Source organism: Colletotrichum spaethianum (assembly GCF_022836535.1).
Source record: "Colletotrichum spaethianum MAFF 239500 DNA, contig05, whole genome shotgun sequence".
NCBI classification, from domain to species: domain Eukaryota; kingdom Fungi; phylum Ascomycota; class Sordariomycetes; order Glomerellales; family Glomerellaceae; genus Colletotrichum; species Colletotrichum spaethianum.
This window is the reverse complement of record NW_026054775.1, coordinates 1,719,003-1,733,605: the sequence shown is the minus strand read 5'-3', so window position 1 is coordinate 1,733,605 and position 14,603 is coordinate 1,719,003. Positions and strand designations below refer to the sequence as shown.

The following is a 14,603-nucleotide window of genomic DNA, read 5'->3' as shown; positions in this document are numbered from 1 at the left end:
ACGCGAGAGAACTGGAACCTGCCACATCGCAATACAATACCAAGCACAAGGACACAAGACCGGCGAGGAGACGCAAAACAAGGCGGGTACATGCAGGCGATTGGATCAAAAGTCGTTCCATCGTTCAGAATAGCTGTCTAGGGGGTGGTGGTTATCTTGTCATGTCCGCATGGCGACAATCTCATGGAAATAACCAAAACAAGGAAACAGAAAGATAATAATAAAATATAGAGTCCCGCCCCAAAATTCCCATCCTGTCTATATGCAGAACGCCGTTCTAATCCCGTTCTAAAACACGAGGTTATAGCCCTCTTCTCTACGGGCGTCTCTTCCTCGGTCGTTTCTGCTGGTGGCAACCCTTTTTTTGCTCTTCGGTAGGCAACCCACATCGGTATCTCTGTCTATCCCCCAAGATATCTGAAAAGCAAAATCCCAACTTTTTTCTTTCTTTCAGAGAGGTCGACCGAGGGCAGCCGGTCCACCTCCTTCTGCCTAACACAAAAAAAAAGACTAAGAAGAAGCGCTCATATTATCGTCAATCGTGACTCTGATTTACTCATCGTCATCCGTGTCGGCAGGGTGGGGGGTTCCCTTGGGGCTGTTGAGCCACTCAATGTGTCGGAGACGACGACGGACCTCCTGCTCCTTGAGCTCCTTCTTGGTCTTCTTCTTCTTCTTGCGGGCACGGAACTTCATCTCCGAGTTGTCCTCGGCGCCAGAGTTGACGGCGCTGTTGGCGACGCTGTTGGCAACGCTGGACACGGCTGTGGAGGCGATGGCGCTGCCGGGCGCGCTGCTGTCCTCAAACGAGCCGAGGTTGATGGCGGCGTTGCCGCGGAGGGCGACGCGGCCATCGTTGACGTGCCACTGCTCGGAGCACAGCGCGCCGACGAACTCCTCGTTATGGGAAATGAGGATGACACCACCCTTGAACTCGCGAATGGCGACGGCGAGACCGCCGAGGGAGTCACGGTCCAAGAAGTTAGTCGGCTCGTCGAGCACCAGCAAATGGGGGTTGTTCCACATGGCACCGGCGATGACAACCTTGACCTTCTGACCACCAGACAGCGAGCCAATCTCGTTGTGGTTGGCAATCTCGGGGTCGAGGCCGAGGTCCTCAAAGTGCTTGGAGATGACAGTGGGCTGGAGCTCACGGTAACCGAGACCCTCGCGAGACGCCTCGTGGTCGTCGAACTCCTGGATGAGCTTGGAGAAACCCCACTCAATCATGGTCTCGCGGGAGACCTGGGTGTTGTACTTGGGGAGGTAGCCACGCCATTTGCTGCGTCGGGTTAGTTTCTTCTTCTTCAATTGGAAGGACAGGGATGGTGCTTACACTTCGTATTGGAATGTCTTCTTGTACTTCTGACGACCGACAATGGTCTCAATCTGGCGAGGAGACTTGCCGTCCTTGAGGTCGATGAGCTTGTCCATCTGCTCGCGGTCCTTCTCGGAGAGCATACGGGTCTGCTTCATATGGACCTCGCGATCGTCACCGTTGGCGTAACGCCACTGGAGGTACTGGTTGGGCGTCTTCTCGAGATGCATCTCCACGTGCTCAAGAGCGTGCTGCTTGATGTAACCGATACGCAGGTTGGGGTGCTTCTCTACCTTACCGGTGCTGGGGATGACCTCACCAGTAAGAATCTTGATGAGGGTGGACTTGCCAGCACCGTTGGGGCCGATGATGGCCACTCTGGACGACAGAGTGAGCTGGCAGGTGACGTCGCTCAGAGAAGGCTTGGGAGCCTTGGGGTATTGGTAGGAAACGTTGGTCATGCGGATGATGGCACGGGTCAGAGACTTGACACCAGTCAAGATACCCGGAGGCGGGAACTTGAACTGGACCTGGGAGGCAGAGAGCGTGTAGTAGCTCTTGGCCTCGGGGCGGAGCTTGACGAAGTTGGCCAAGTTGCCCTTGTAGCACGCCAGCTTCTTGTTGGGCTCGTAGTGGTAGATGTCGGTGGTGACGTTGTCGAGGAAACCAGAGTCGTGGGAAACGATCAAGCTGGTAATCTCGGGGTGGGTCTTGAGGTAGGTCTCGAGCCAGGCAATGTTGGCAACATCCAAGTGGTTAGTAGGTTCGTCGAGCAACAAGACGTCGGCACCCTTGAGCATGGCACGAGCCAAGGCCAACTTCATCTTCCATCCACCAGACAGGGAGCCAACCTTGTGGGACTGGCGGCCGTCAGGGCCGTCGGTGAAACCGAACTCGACGAGAACCTCCACAACCTTCTCACGGCCACGGGCGGCGATCTCAGAGTCCTTCAGGACGAAGTCCAGAATGCTAATGTCAGCATCCTCGCCCTGGTTGTGCTCGACGTAGATGGTGCGGAGGACGTCCTGAGGAGGGAAGCCCTCCAGCTTGCCGTTGGCAATGCTGCGCATCAGCGTGGACTTGCCGGCACCGTTGCGACCGCAAAGACCGTAACGGTGACCCTTGAGCAGTCTCAGGGTAGTGTGGGACAGCAGCAGCATACCGCCGTAGGCCAAGGAGAAGTGGGCGTTGACGATCTCGGTCTCGCCGTCGTCCTCCTTCTCCGGAACACCGTACTTGCGTTCATCCTCCTCAACGTAGTGCTTCTGAACACCCTCGGCGACGGCAGTGTGGGCGCCGGGGTTCTTCAGCAGCGCCTGCAGGTAAGGAGCGATTCTGCCGGAGATGCGCTGAACAAAACGGTGGTTGACATCCTCGGCAACTTGCTCGGAGATGTAGGGACGGGCCAGCTTGAAACCATCGGCGTTTGCCAGGCCGCCGTTCTTCTTGATCTCGGCATCGAGAATCTTGCCAACGTCGTCGCCGGAGACACGCTCGATGACATCCTTGTCGTCGCCCATGGCCTTCTCGATGACGTCCAGCGCTCTCTTGGCCAGCTCGCGGACCTCGGGGAGGGAGGCGCGGTCGTAGACACCCTTAACACCAGGCTGCAGCTTGGGCAGGAAGGTTCTGGCCTCGATGGGGTCGTGGACCAGCTTTGTCAAGTTCTCGACGACAACAACTGTCTGACGAAGCACCTCCTGGGCGGTGGTGGGGGTGTTGAGGGAACGCTCCAGAAGGGGAGTCAGGAGAGCCAGGACGGGGGAGGTGACGATGGCAACAAAGGTGGTCATGGACAGGGCGTGGATGGCCTTGCGCAAGGTCTCGGTAGAGGGGTGGTGCATGGTCTCGATGAGGAGGGGAATGCGAGGAGCGACATCGTCGTTGGACAGGATACCAGTGAGGGCGGTCATGGTCTGGACGGCCTGCTTCTCGACCTCGGACTTGAGGTCGTGCATGCCGCCCTCGACGAGGGGAATGAGGCCAGCCAGCTTGGTTCCCATGGACTCGCGGAGGACGTCCTGCTCTTCGGCCTGCTCCTGGGTAGAGCCGACGGTCTGCTTGGCCTTTTCGGCGATCTTCTGGAGGAGGAGGAGCGCAGCGGCGGTTCCCTGCCACTTTCCAGTCTTCTTGGCGAGGTAGGTGTGGAGGACGGGGAGGAGGCCAACGACGAGAGCCTCAGGGCTCAGGTTGTTGAAGAGAGCGTCCAGCGCGTATTGGGCGGACTCGCGGACGACGGAGCCCTTGTCGGCGAGCGCATCGAGGGCGCAGGGAACCATGCCGCCATCCTGGAGCAGGAAGACGAGCTCACTCAGAGGCGACTTGGGAGGCAGACGCTCAAAGAGCGCGCCGAGCAGGTTCTGCGCAGACTCGCGCAGCTGGCCGGACTTCTTGTTGGCGGCGGCCTTCTTGATCTCGGCGAGGATTCCATATTGATGCAGACCAGCGTATCTGACCGTGTTGTTCAGGACTTCGCAGAGACCGTATGCGGCATCGACCGAGGCGGCGGAGGTGGTGGCTGTGAAGATCGAGTTCAGGAAGGCGGAAATATCCTCCTGGGATGGCGGGGGAGGGGCATCGCCCTTGGCCACGACGGTCATCGTCGCTTGCTGTTCTTGCTGCGATAAGGGCGGGGTTACAGGGTGAGGCATGGAAGCGGCGGCCAACACTCTGAAGAATGAGGGAGAGGGAGAGAGAGATAGGGAGAGAAGGAGGGAAAGGATAAGAAAGAAGGGACCTCGCTTCTGCTGTTTCGAAGGAGGGAGAGAAAAAATGCGCTCGTCTGTCCTCTCTCTTGGACTCCGAGTTGTGTGTGTGTAGGTCGTCAGCAACAAGAGTTTCCCCGTCGCAACACAATTTTTTTTAGATTGGGCATGTCCGGGCGCGAATTTTCCCCCTCCTCCCTCTTTGTCCCTGTTATCCACCAGCAGAATCGCATCCTTGGCCCATGTGAAATTTTTTTTACTGCGGTACGGAGTAAGGGACTTGTCCCAATCTTGCCCGTTCCCTATCGCGGGCCTCTGATTCGTCCGTGTTCCGGGCCATCTCCACCGTCGCCTCCAATCTCTGTAACGATACGTACCACGGGGCTCCGTACCTCATCTTTTCGCTCCGCTGCGAAGGGCTCTTGATGCCCGAATTACCAATCCGACGACTCTGTTCGTCTCCTCGCAGGTAACTCGGCAACAGGAGCTTCTGAAGGCCCGGAAAGGAAGGTTTCCTGCTTTCTGGACAGGCAGGATGTTTCCGGAGAATTGTTCCGGTCGCGGACGTTTTCTTGAAGCAGCGCGGCCTACTATGCGGTAGTGTCCCTCCGTCTCGGCGTAGACTGGAAATCATAGGTAGGCTGGTTGCACAGTCTCGTGGCCGCTGTTTCGTCTCGAACATAGATCACGTTTGTCCTTTTGGAAAGCAGATTGAGTAGCAACCGGACCTTCCAAGACTTGTTTCACAGTTCAAGAAGGGGTTGAAATAAGTCGAATAAAACAACCGGCTCAACCCCTCTCAACCACCAACAAGTGGCGTGCATTTTATCCGTCTCTGCGTTGCTATCCGCTACTTAGCATTTGCTGGTCTCCCCGTTCACTTTCCCGGGGGCTTTTGTCCTTGGTTTCCCCCGTCTTCTTACCCCCAATAACAGCAAAAGCGACATGACGGGAAGATTGAATAACAAGATGAGAAAGCACGCGGTATTTGGAAATGTTTTCGAGGGCCATGCCAAGCATGACATGGCATGGCATTCAACCCCAGCGGTTTTTGACAAAGTTTGGTGGTGGACTCAGCTGTGTCAGATCAGTCGTGCACCTGTTCTGGATGACGATAGCTGGCTCAAGTCGGTCAGAAATTGTGGCTTGTCATCTAGGTATCCGTTAGGCACACAAGCGCATGGCCACAGATGGAAAGTTCCCGCCGTAAATACGACCAGGTAGGTGACAGCGATTGTGGATGAACCCCGAGAGTTCCTTGAAACTACCTGGCCCGCGAGTTATACAAACTTGTTGTCCGCTGGACTCGACGTAAACAGTGGCAACATGACAGGCCAACGGCCCGTATCGATTCGGAAGATGCCCCAATGTGATGGCAGCTCTAGTCAACCTTGTCGTCGCCATATGGCCAAATGCTCACCACACAGAGTTGGGATATAAGAGCTGCCATGAAGTACCATACCGCGTCCGTCAGGGAAGTGGTCTATGTGACGCATGATGCCAACACGGGAGTAGAGTTCAGCGACGACGACCATCGGATGGAGACGAGCATCCGCGTGGACATTCTTCAGAGGCTTCAATGTCTGTTGGGATGAAGTTGGGATCAATCTGTGAGCCTTCAACCTACGCTATGTTGTTTCTCGCATCGGTACGGACTTTGCCGGTGTAATATCCAGCATGTGCTGTCCGTCATGAACATTTAGTTGAGACAGAGTGTCTCTTGCCCGGGCGAGAAGAGTAAGATGAGCGAGAGTAAGGACAGATTGCTTGCTTTTTCTCGCTGAGTCTCAGTCGGCAGTGTTGAGTTTCCGGTAATGATCGCAGAGGAATGCATCTTGGTGCATCAAGTTGATGGGACAGTGATGTGCGAACGCGAGGCGACAAGATGGATTTGATATGCGAGGGCTTACTCACGGTTACCTCAATGAATACGGCGAGTGGGGATGTCGGTATCGGATCTTAATGCTTGAGCACGGGACGGAACACGAGTAATAGAGAGACGGGAGATCTCCGGGTGAGTGGGAGGAACTGGCTGGACTGGATGGCAACGCGAGGGAAACAGTTGGGAATCCGGCATGCTTCCAGTTCAATTCCACCAGGTTCTGGCTGTTCGAGGGGACGCTAGGTCCGTGCTGCCGAGGTCCCGCACCAATCAGCGGGGTAGACTGCGTGTTCTCCCAGAAGGACGTCACTCAAGACCAGGGGGAGCGGTCCAAGCGTGGGGCGACCGTCTTCCTCCCCACTGCTGTTTCAACCCTGAAGCTCCCAGCTTCAGGCACGTCCACGGCCCCCCGAGTCCCTGGCAGCATGGCCGTCGACGCTAAATGGGACAAGCCGCAGGCGGAGCTGCGAGTCGAAACCTACGGGAACAGACCCAACACCCCGACCTGCGTCCTAATTCCTCACTTGTTTGGTCATTCTTTCTTCCATCTCAATTCGACTCCCGGAGCCATTCATCCTTCGGTACTACTCAACAAGACGCGCCGTATAGACCAGCAACACTCCAATTGCCACTCCACGCCGACGATATCCGGATCGGTTCACTCGATACGCTGTCTGGAGGCGCATTGAGCGATGGTCCGCTCGTCGAACTGTGCTGTCAGAACTAGTCGCTAGACCTCCTGGTGTGCTCGCTCGACACGGAGTTTACTTCTTCCATCGCACACTCGAAGCTTGTGTCTTCTCCGTAGCTCAGAGCTACCCTATATCCATCAACAACGATCCGCGAAGCATCATCTGCCCATCATGGACCCTAGCAAAGAGGGGCTCCTCAGCGACCAGTCCCGCCGCTCCTTCGACAGAGACTCTGAAGACGGCTCCGATATCGATGCCACTGACTACCTACCACGAAACGACCAGAAGGAGGAACCATCGTTCCCCAAACCCGCTTTCTTTTCCACCAGACCCGCTGGCTGCTTCGCGGCACTCAAGAAACTGTATAAAGGACGCTCACGACTATGTCTGTTCGTCACAGCTGTCGCCGTCGTCTTGTGGATCATCATCAGCGCCGGAGGAGCTGTCATGTACAAGAAGTTCAAGGGCGCCCCGCCCACTGGCCAGTCGCCGCCGTGGTACCCGGCCCCAAAGGGCGGCATATCCAAAAATTGGGCCGAGAGCTACAAGAAGGCGGGCGAGATGGTTTCCAAGATGACGTTGCCTGAGAAGGTCAACATCACCACCGGAACCGGCTGGATGATGGGTCTCGCAGTCGGCACGACTGGCCCCGCAGTTCACGTCGGTTTCCCCCAGCTTCAGTTGCAAGACGGTCCGCTGGGCATTCGATTTGCGGACAATGCTACTGCGTTCCCCGCCGGTGTCACTGTAGGCGCTACCTGGAACAAGGAATTGATGTATGAGCGAGGCAAGGCGCATGGGCTAGAGGCGCGGGGCAAGGGAATCAACGTGCTCCTAGGTCCCTGCGTCGGTCCTCTCGGCCGCTTGCCGGCTGGTGGTCGCAATTGGGAGGGCTTCGGCGCCGACCCGTACCTGCAAGGTATCGCTGCCGCCGAGACCATCAAGGGCATCCAAGAACAGGGCGTCATGGCGACTATCAAGCACTTTGTGGCAAACGAGCAAGAGCACTTCCGCCAGAGTTGGGAGTGGGGTCTCCCCAATGCCATCTCAAGCAACATCGATGACCGAGCCATGCACGAGCTGTACGCGTGGCCGTTCCTGGATGCCGTGAAGGCCGGCGTTGCGAGTGTCATGTGCTCCTACAACCAGGTCAACAACTCATATGCGTGCGACAACTCCAAGCTTCTCAACGGTATCCTGAAGGACGAGATGGGTTTCCAAGGGTTTGTCATGAGTGACTGGCTTGCGCAGCGTTCGGGCGTTGGCAGCGCGCTGGCTGGGCTGGACATGACGATGCCTGGCGACGGGCTGTTCTGGGCAAATGGAAAGTCTCTTTGGGGCCCTGAACTTACCAAGGCCGTCCTGAACGGATCCGTACCCGTGGACAGACTCGATGATATGGTCGTCCGCATCGTTGCTTCGTGGTACCAGTTGGGACAGGACGACAAGAAGCTGTTCCCGAACGAGCTTCCCAACTTTTCCTCGTGGACCGATGAAAAGATGGGAACGCTTGCTCCCGGCAGCAAGACCCCCCAGGAGGAGTTCGAGGTGAACAAGTACGTCAATGTGCAGGGCAACCACTCCGACATAGCACGCCGTGTTGCTGCTGAGGGCACAGTCCTGCTCAAGAATGAGAACGTGCTGCCCATCAGCAGAGACGGCTTCATTGACGCCAAGCGCAAGCGTCATGAAGGAAAGCTGAAGATTGGAATCTTTGGCGAGGATGCCGGCCCCGGCAACGGGCCCAACTACTGCAAGGATCGCGGCTGCAATCAAGGCACTCTGGGCTCCGGATGGGGAAGCGGCGCGGTTGAGTTTCCCTACCTTGTACCGCCAGTGGAAGCCCTGAAGAAGGGCTTCAAGTCTGAAAAGGTTCAACTGTCCGAGTTCCTCACCAATTCACTCCCGTTCAACAAGGACCCATCCATCTTGCACGACCAGGATGTCTGCATCGTTTTTGCCAACGCGGACTCGGGCGAAGGCTTCCTGTCCTGGGCCGGCAATGGCGGAGACAGAAACGACCTCAAGCTGCAAAAGGGTGGAGACGACCTCATTCTTCAAGTCGCCGACAACTGCGGCAAAGGCGACGGTAACTCGATGGGTGGCGATACTGTTGTGGTCATTCACTCCGTCGGGCCTGTCGAGATGGAGCGTTGGATCGAACACCCTGGCGTTAAGGCGGTCTTGTACGCGAACCTGCCTGGACAAGAGAGCGGGAACGCTCTCGCGGATGTCATCTTCGGCGACGTGAACCCCAGCGGCAAGCTGCCGTACACGATTCCCAAGTCCCTGAAGGACTTTGGACCAGGCGGGCAGATTCTGTACCTGCCCAACGGTGTTGTGCCTCAGCAGGACTTCTCCGAGGGGTTGTACATCGACTACCGCCACTTTGACAAGAAGGAGATTGAGCCCCGCTTCGAGTTTGGATTCGGCTTGTCGTACACGACATTCGGCTTCTCCAATGTTGTCGTCGAGGGTGTCAAGCCCAAGAGCGCACTTCCCGCTGCCCGCCCGTCGCCCGCCGCGGAGCCGCCAAAATTCAGCGACAAGATCCCCGACAAGAAGGAGGCACTGTTCCCTGAGGGATTCCGCAAGCTCGAGAAATACGTCTATCCATACCTGGACAACGTGGACGACATCTCGACGGAGCCGTACCCGTACCCGGAAGGCTACGACGTGAAGCAGCCCCTGTCGGAAGCCGGTGGCGAGGAGGGCGGTAACCCCGACCTGTGGGAGACGTACGTCACCGTCAAGACGGACGTGACCAACACCGGCGCCGTCGCTGGCAAGGTCGTCCCCCAGCTGTACCTGACCTACCCGAAGAACGTCCACGGTGTGGACTTCCCCGTCAAGGTGCTTCGCGGGTTCGACAAGTTCAACCTGGAGAAGGGCGAGAAGAAGACGGTTACGTTCAACCTGACGCGCCGCGACCTCAGTTATTGGGACGTTCACCACCAGAACTGGGTCATGGTTACCTCCGGGGAGTACTCGTTCCTCGTGGGCGAGAGCTCGAGGCAGTTGTCCAAGGTGGGTAGCTGGTAGTGTATTATTCTATTTTCGATGGTCTAATAAAGACCATTGACGTTCATGAGTGGGGAAACACGGTAAAATTTATGGGTCTTCTCGAATATTCACGTTAGGGGCCACGAGTAGAACTGGAGTTCATGCATTTTTGTGTGTATAAAGGCGAATAGAGCCGTTCGATTACGTTCCAAACTCGTCTGTGCTACTCCCTGCTCTTGCTTGATTAATCTACCCATCCCGCTTTGCTAGCCACTCCCAAAGCAATCGTCGTCCTTGATGCTCCGGATTTATCCTGGCCTAGGACCCTCCCTCTACAAGGTATCATGCTGCTCATCAGAGAGCGGGGCCCCAGGTCGATCTCGGACTTGGACGCGAGGTGGTGTTGATGGACTTGGGAGAGTGGGCGAGGAAGGCAATGGTGGTCGAGTGCTTCTGCGCGTTGATGAGCGTGACGATAAGGCCTGCTATGAGACTTGTGGCGGCGAGGATCTTCATCTTGGTCGATCGGTTACCGTGCTACCTTTTCTAAGCTGGATGGTCAGGAATCAAAGACTCTGGTGATTCTTTTCTCGATGTTTGCGTGGGTGGACTGAAAAGGCTAGGCTTTGTGCTGGTAGATGGATGGGAGACAGATGTCAAGGTTGGTGAAGTTAAGGGACTTGTAAGAAGGTGCGGCCCTGCTTTCACCCTCTCTTAATGCGAAAAAGTGAAATTTCCCTTTGTCGAACGCCGTCTGGAGTATTCACCTAGTGAGCAAATAGTGGGGGAATTGACTGGCGTATTAACGAGAAGTTTACCGTGCCCTGTAAGACTGACACTGGGAGAGGAACGCGCGCGTTGTAAAAGGTCTTTGTGTGTATCAATCCAGGGGAATCGAAAATCACAAGTCTATACCAAGGAGCATCACTATGAGGGCTCATGGAGGCCGTGGTCATTCTCTGGAGGATGGCATGCACAGACTTTGCCTACTACTCACACTTCCGGTTTTACGTCTATAAACTCAACGTTAATATGCATTCCATCCAGGATTAAAGTCTCTTAACCAGTTGGGCAGTGTTCCAGCAACCCTCATTTTGTTCTCGAGAACGAAGGCGCAACACGGGAAGGTGTGATACAGAGTGCTAGAATATCTCCGTAGATTTCATGTGGTCCCTGCTGCAGTGTTTTCAAGTTGTGATTTAGAAATACAAGGTAATCGGATTAGATTTTAACTTCGACATGTTCCTCAAGCTTGAAAGAACTGAATGCTGCGCCTGACTTGGAGACGGTTCTATCTAGGCTTCGAGACGAAAGGCTTGCGGTCTATTAAAGAGAAGAATTTCAGGTCGCAACGTCCCTCTCATATCGATAGAAACAGTCAAAACATTGCAAAGTCAATCGGACTGTGGCGTTGGAGGTGTCAGAGGATGGTGGTGGAGGAGAGCCCCAGAGACTTCAAGGAAGGGAGCTGTTATTGCCCAAGGGGATCAAGAAATTGGCACCAAGGTTTCCAAGAATTTTGTGCTACCCAAAAAGTAATCTCCCATGAACGTACGCTGGGCCTTTGTGTTTGTACAACCTTGAAAGCAAGAGTCATGGAGTTGGCTTCATTAGCCATCGTCGACGGATCGACGGATTGAAGATAGCACCCATGAGAAAGTTTGTTTGAAGCTAGCCCACTTCATCTGTACCTTATGAGTTCATGTTACATTTATATTGACGGAATGTATTAATGAAGCAACCCGCGTGCTCAACGGGAAGGCCATGTGGTCCATGATCGACTTGTTCCGAAAGCTGGCATATATCGTAGGCCGAAATCCCGTGTGTAACATCGCACAATTGACTGAGCTTATGGCTAAACAACCAACAATTTCATTTCAAAATGTTTTAGCTCAACTTTGTCACGCGATGGAAAGTTTGGCTCTAAGAAAAAGCACGCTGCTGTGTACCGTCAACCATTGTTTGCTGCACTTATCCTTTGTTGAGCACTTCCGGGTTCATTCCCGTCCTGCTCATCAGACTATTGCATTGTCCAAACTTGAAAGCTTCTTTGGGTGAGTTTTCTATTGAAATGCTCAACTAAGTTCCTCCCTTTGACTTCAAAAGCGCTTCCAGTACCCAGTGTAAGACATATCATGCTTCCTCGAGCCCACAATGGTCAGACTCCTTTCTCTTACGCCCCTCAAAGGCTTTGTACTTGCCCTCGGCGCCGCCAGGGTCACCGATGCCGGGTTTCTCAACGATGACTGCGGCTTCATCGATGACGGCCCTCAGTTTACCCTGCGCGGCGACGGCTCCATCACGACCTACTGCAATGACAAGATCTGCAGTACCGTAACGTTCACCGTGATCAACCTAAACGACTGCATCACCAATGTATCCGGCGACCTCCAACCCAAAGCTGAGGGAGAATAGTACAGTACCTTGTTCGAATGACTGTCCTTTTGCAGACACGTACGTGCTAACGAAAAGTTGCAGTGGAAACTTTTGGCAAAGCTGCCACGACTGCATGATTGAAGGCACCTACATCAAGTGCCAGTGCTCAAAGGAAGACGGGAGCTACAAGGAATCCTCCCTCAACGTCGGTAAGGACATGCACCTGCTGGCTTCATGGCAAGAACCGCAGGCTAACCATGCCGCTCAAGACGCCATCGTGTTCAACTGGAACGGCTACCTGGCTTGCCACAGCCAGGTATCGAACTGCTATCCTATGCTCTGGCAGTGTAAGCCCCAAAACTGGTGGCCCGAGGGGTGGCGCCCCACCATCGTTGACACCCCGTGCGACATCTGGCAGGCTGCCATGATGACGCCGGCAAAGTTGACCCTGCCGCCGGGGTTGACGCTGTCGACTGACCTGATGTCTGGACGAAGTGCGTGATCGGGGTTTGGCGACGGGCGGGAGACATCGCCGGAGATACGGCTGGTATTGCATGGTGGCGAAATGGAATTGGATGTGGGAAGGGAGGACATTGACAAGAAGTACACTGGAGGCGGACCAAGTGGGAGAACACGTACCTCGATGGGCCGATGTAACTTGAAGCAAGATTGCACATGATGTAGGAAATTGAATCCCGCAAAGGCTTTGCTCAAGATGCACGAGAAGAGGTTTGAGGCGGCTGATCACACCATCACTGTGAAGGGGGTGAAGGCACCGAGAGCCCGGGTAGCGTTACACACAAGTGTCGGGTGACGCAACAAGTGGTAGCACGAGCACGCGTACGCTGGGGGCCTGCGCCACATGGGGTGGACAGTTATGTCAGTGAGGGCATTCTGAGAGTACCGGCGTTCACTGTGAGTGGTCGGTGGAAACATCGGCGGGCTCGAAGATGTTTACTAATCCTCGGGTTAGGTCAGTGGAAGCCGCTCGGAGACTCGGCGACCGTGGGCTCTGAAATGCAGTCGATATCCGGCACGGCAGCTGCAGTCAGCACCGGTATTTGAGATCCAAGTCAGGTGAGCCACAACGTGACCAGCCACCTTATTGGGCAAGCAGTCACTTGTGCATCTCACCTTCGGTGTTTGGTGAGGCAGGCGGTCTTGGACGATGATGTGCTGTGCAGATGCCTATTCGTTTACACGGCTTACATAGCAGATTACAGCATGTCGAAGGCTGACATATCATCGGCTGCTGTGGGGAGTGACGATTTATTGCAGGACTGTTGCAGTTTGACGGTACATCGGGGTATGCCGGGTATCTCATGAAACGACGTTGCTTAACCGCTTGCACGCGGTCAATTTCCGATGTTCAACCCATGTGCGGCAAGACGAGACTCTCGGTAACGGCAGGCGCGGGATGAGGTGTGAGGTGTAGGTGGGGAGCATTTGTCACATCGCTCCGGCGGGGGTTACGGTGTAGCGGGCGGTGAAGAGACTCCCTCCTACAGAGCGGATTTGCAATCCAGTCAAGAGAATATGCTGGGACCGAGTCGGTGGATGCACTGCACCTGATGCAAGGAACTGTAGCGCAACCTTGCATCGAGCTTGCGGGATAGCCAGTCCAGGGAAGCAGGACATCGTGCAAGACGCATGCGCGGGCTCCCTCCATGAAAGATGAATCCCGAACAGGGAAGGGTGATTCCTCAATCCTTCGCGCGTGGCCGACGGATTGCCTCGGAACGGGATAGATGCGGGCGGAGCAGCCACATCGAGCAAGCCACAGTCACAGCCAATCAGGATTCCTCACTGCCGCAACCAGTGGAGCTCATTGGCCCCCAGTCCGGGCCTGAGCCTATTCAGTGGGGAGAGCCTGGCCCTGGACCGTGGCGCAGTCGTACATCCATCGTAGTCCGTGCTGTCAGATCCTATGTGACGTTTCCTCTTTCAATCACTGATTCCATCCACCTGCGCATCATCCCGCGCCCCAGTCTTTGTTAGTTGCCGCGCTTGTTTCCATTCTACTATTGCTGCATATCCTTTCACAGCGTAACACAGCAAACCAAACCGCTTTGTTTCGCGCTTAAGCACTCTTGCCAGTCTTGGTTGTTGACGGTCTCTCCGTCTTTTCCCCACCCTATGCATAACGCTTCTTCTATGAATGAGAGCTGCCCGGATCGCAGAGCACCCGCGAGTCTGCCTTGCCAAATATCGATCACGAGAGTTTTCTCCTTCAAATGGGCACATGGTCAAATCTCACGACCCTTGGCGCTTGTGATTGTGTAGCAGATGGGGCAAACAATGCTCTGCGTCATGATCTGATTTATGATCGGCCGGCCGCGTCTCCATGCGGCCGCAAGCCGTCAATCGATCTGTTCAGGTAGGGCTGGGTGTCATAGCTGCATCCAGCCTCGATTTCAGCAACATGGATATCACCTTCGTGAACATAAGTTCCCACCAGCATCATTGGTCAGCATCCCGGACGCTCGAGAACATATCGACGAAGAGCGCGGCCTTGGATTCTGTGTCAGGGTCTAGGCCCGAGTCACCCCGGTTCCTTCACAGGCCTCTCCAAGCGCCAAACAATTGCTCAGGAACATGACCGTGAAGACAAGCGTCTCCATCCTAGG

At 55.3% G+C, this 14,603-nt stretch overlaps 4 protein-coding genes across 4 annotated transcripts; 3 read left to right on the top strand and 1 right to left on the bottom strand.

Annotated features, from left to right (window-relative positions):
- Positions 1-552: 552 nt before the first annotated feature.
- ColSpa_02999 ([NU+] prion formation protein 1) lies at positions 553-3,918 on the bottom strand (the record flags this gene model as incomplete). The annotated part of the gene is made up of 2 exons (XM_049269212.1): positions 553-1,282; positions 1,337-3,918. The coding sequence occupies 2 exons, from the start codon at positions 3,916-3,918 to the stop codon at positions 553-555; spliced, it is 3,312 nt and encodes a 1,103-aa protein (XP_049125169.1).
- On the top strand, positions 614-3,945 carry ColSpa_03000 (uncharacterized protein; the record flags this gene model as incomplete). The annotated part of the gene is given in 3 exon segments (XM_049269211.1): positions 614-705; positions 720-1,291; positions 1,319-3,945. 3 exon segments carry the CDS (start codon positions 614-616, stop codon positions 3,943-3,945), a joined length of 3,291 nt encoding a protein of 1,096 aa, XP_049125168.1.
- Positions 3,946-6,768: 2,823 nt separating this feature from the next.
- On the top strand, positions 6,769-9,639 carry ColSpa_02998 (putative beta-glucosidase F; the record flags this gene model as incomplete). The annotated part of the gene is made up of 1 exon (XM_049269210.1): positions 6,769-9,639. One exon carries the CDS (start codon positions 6,769-6,771, stop codon positions 9,637-9,639), a length of 2,871 nt encoding a protein of 956 aa, XP_049125167.1.
- A 2,115-nt stretch (positions 9,640-11,754) lies between these two features.
- Positions 11,755-12,478, top strand: ColSpa_02997 (uncharacterized protein; the record flags this gene model as incomplete). The annotated part of the gene is made up of 2 exons (XM_049269209.1): positions 11,755-12,014; positions 12,079-12,478. 2 exons carry the CDS (start codon positions 11,755-11,757, stop codon positions 12,476-12,478), a joined length of 660 nt encoding a protein of 219 aa, XP_049125166.1.
- Positions 12,479-14,603: the final 2,125 nt, after the last annotated feature.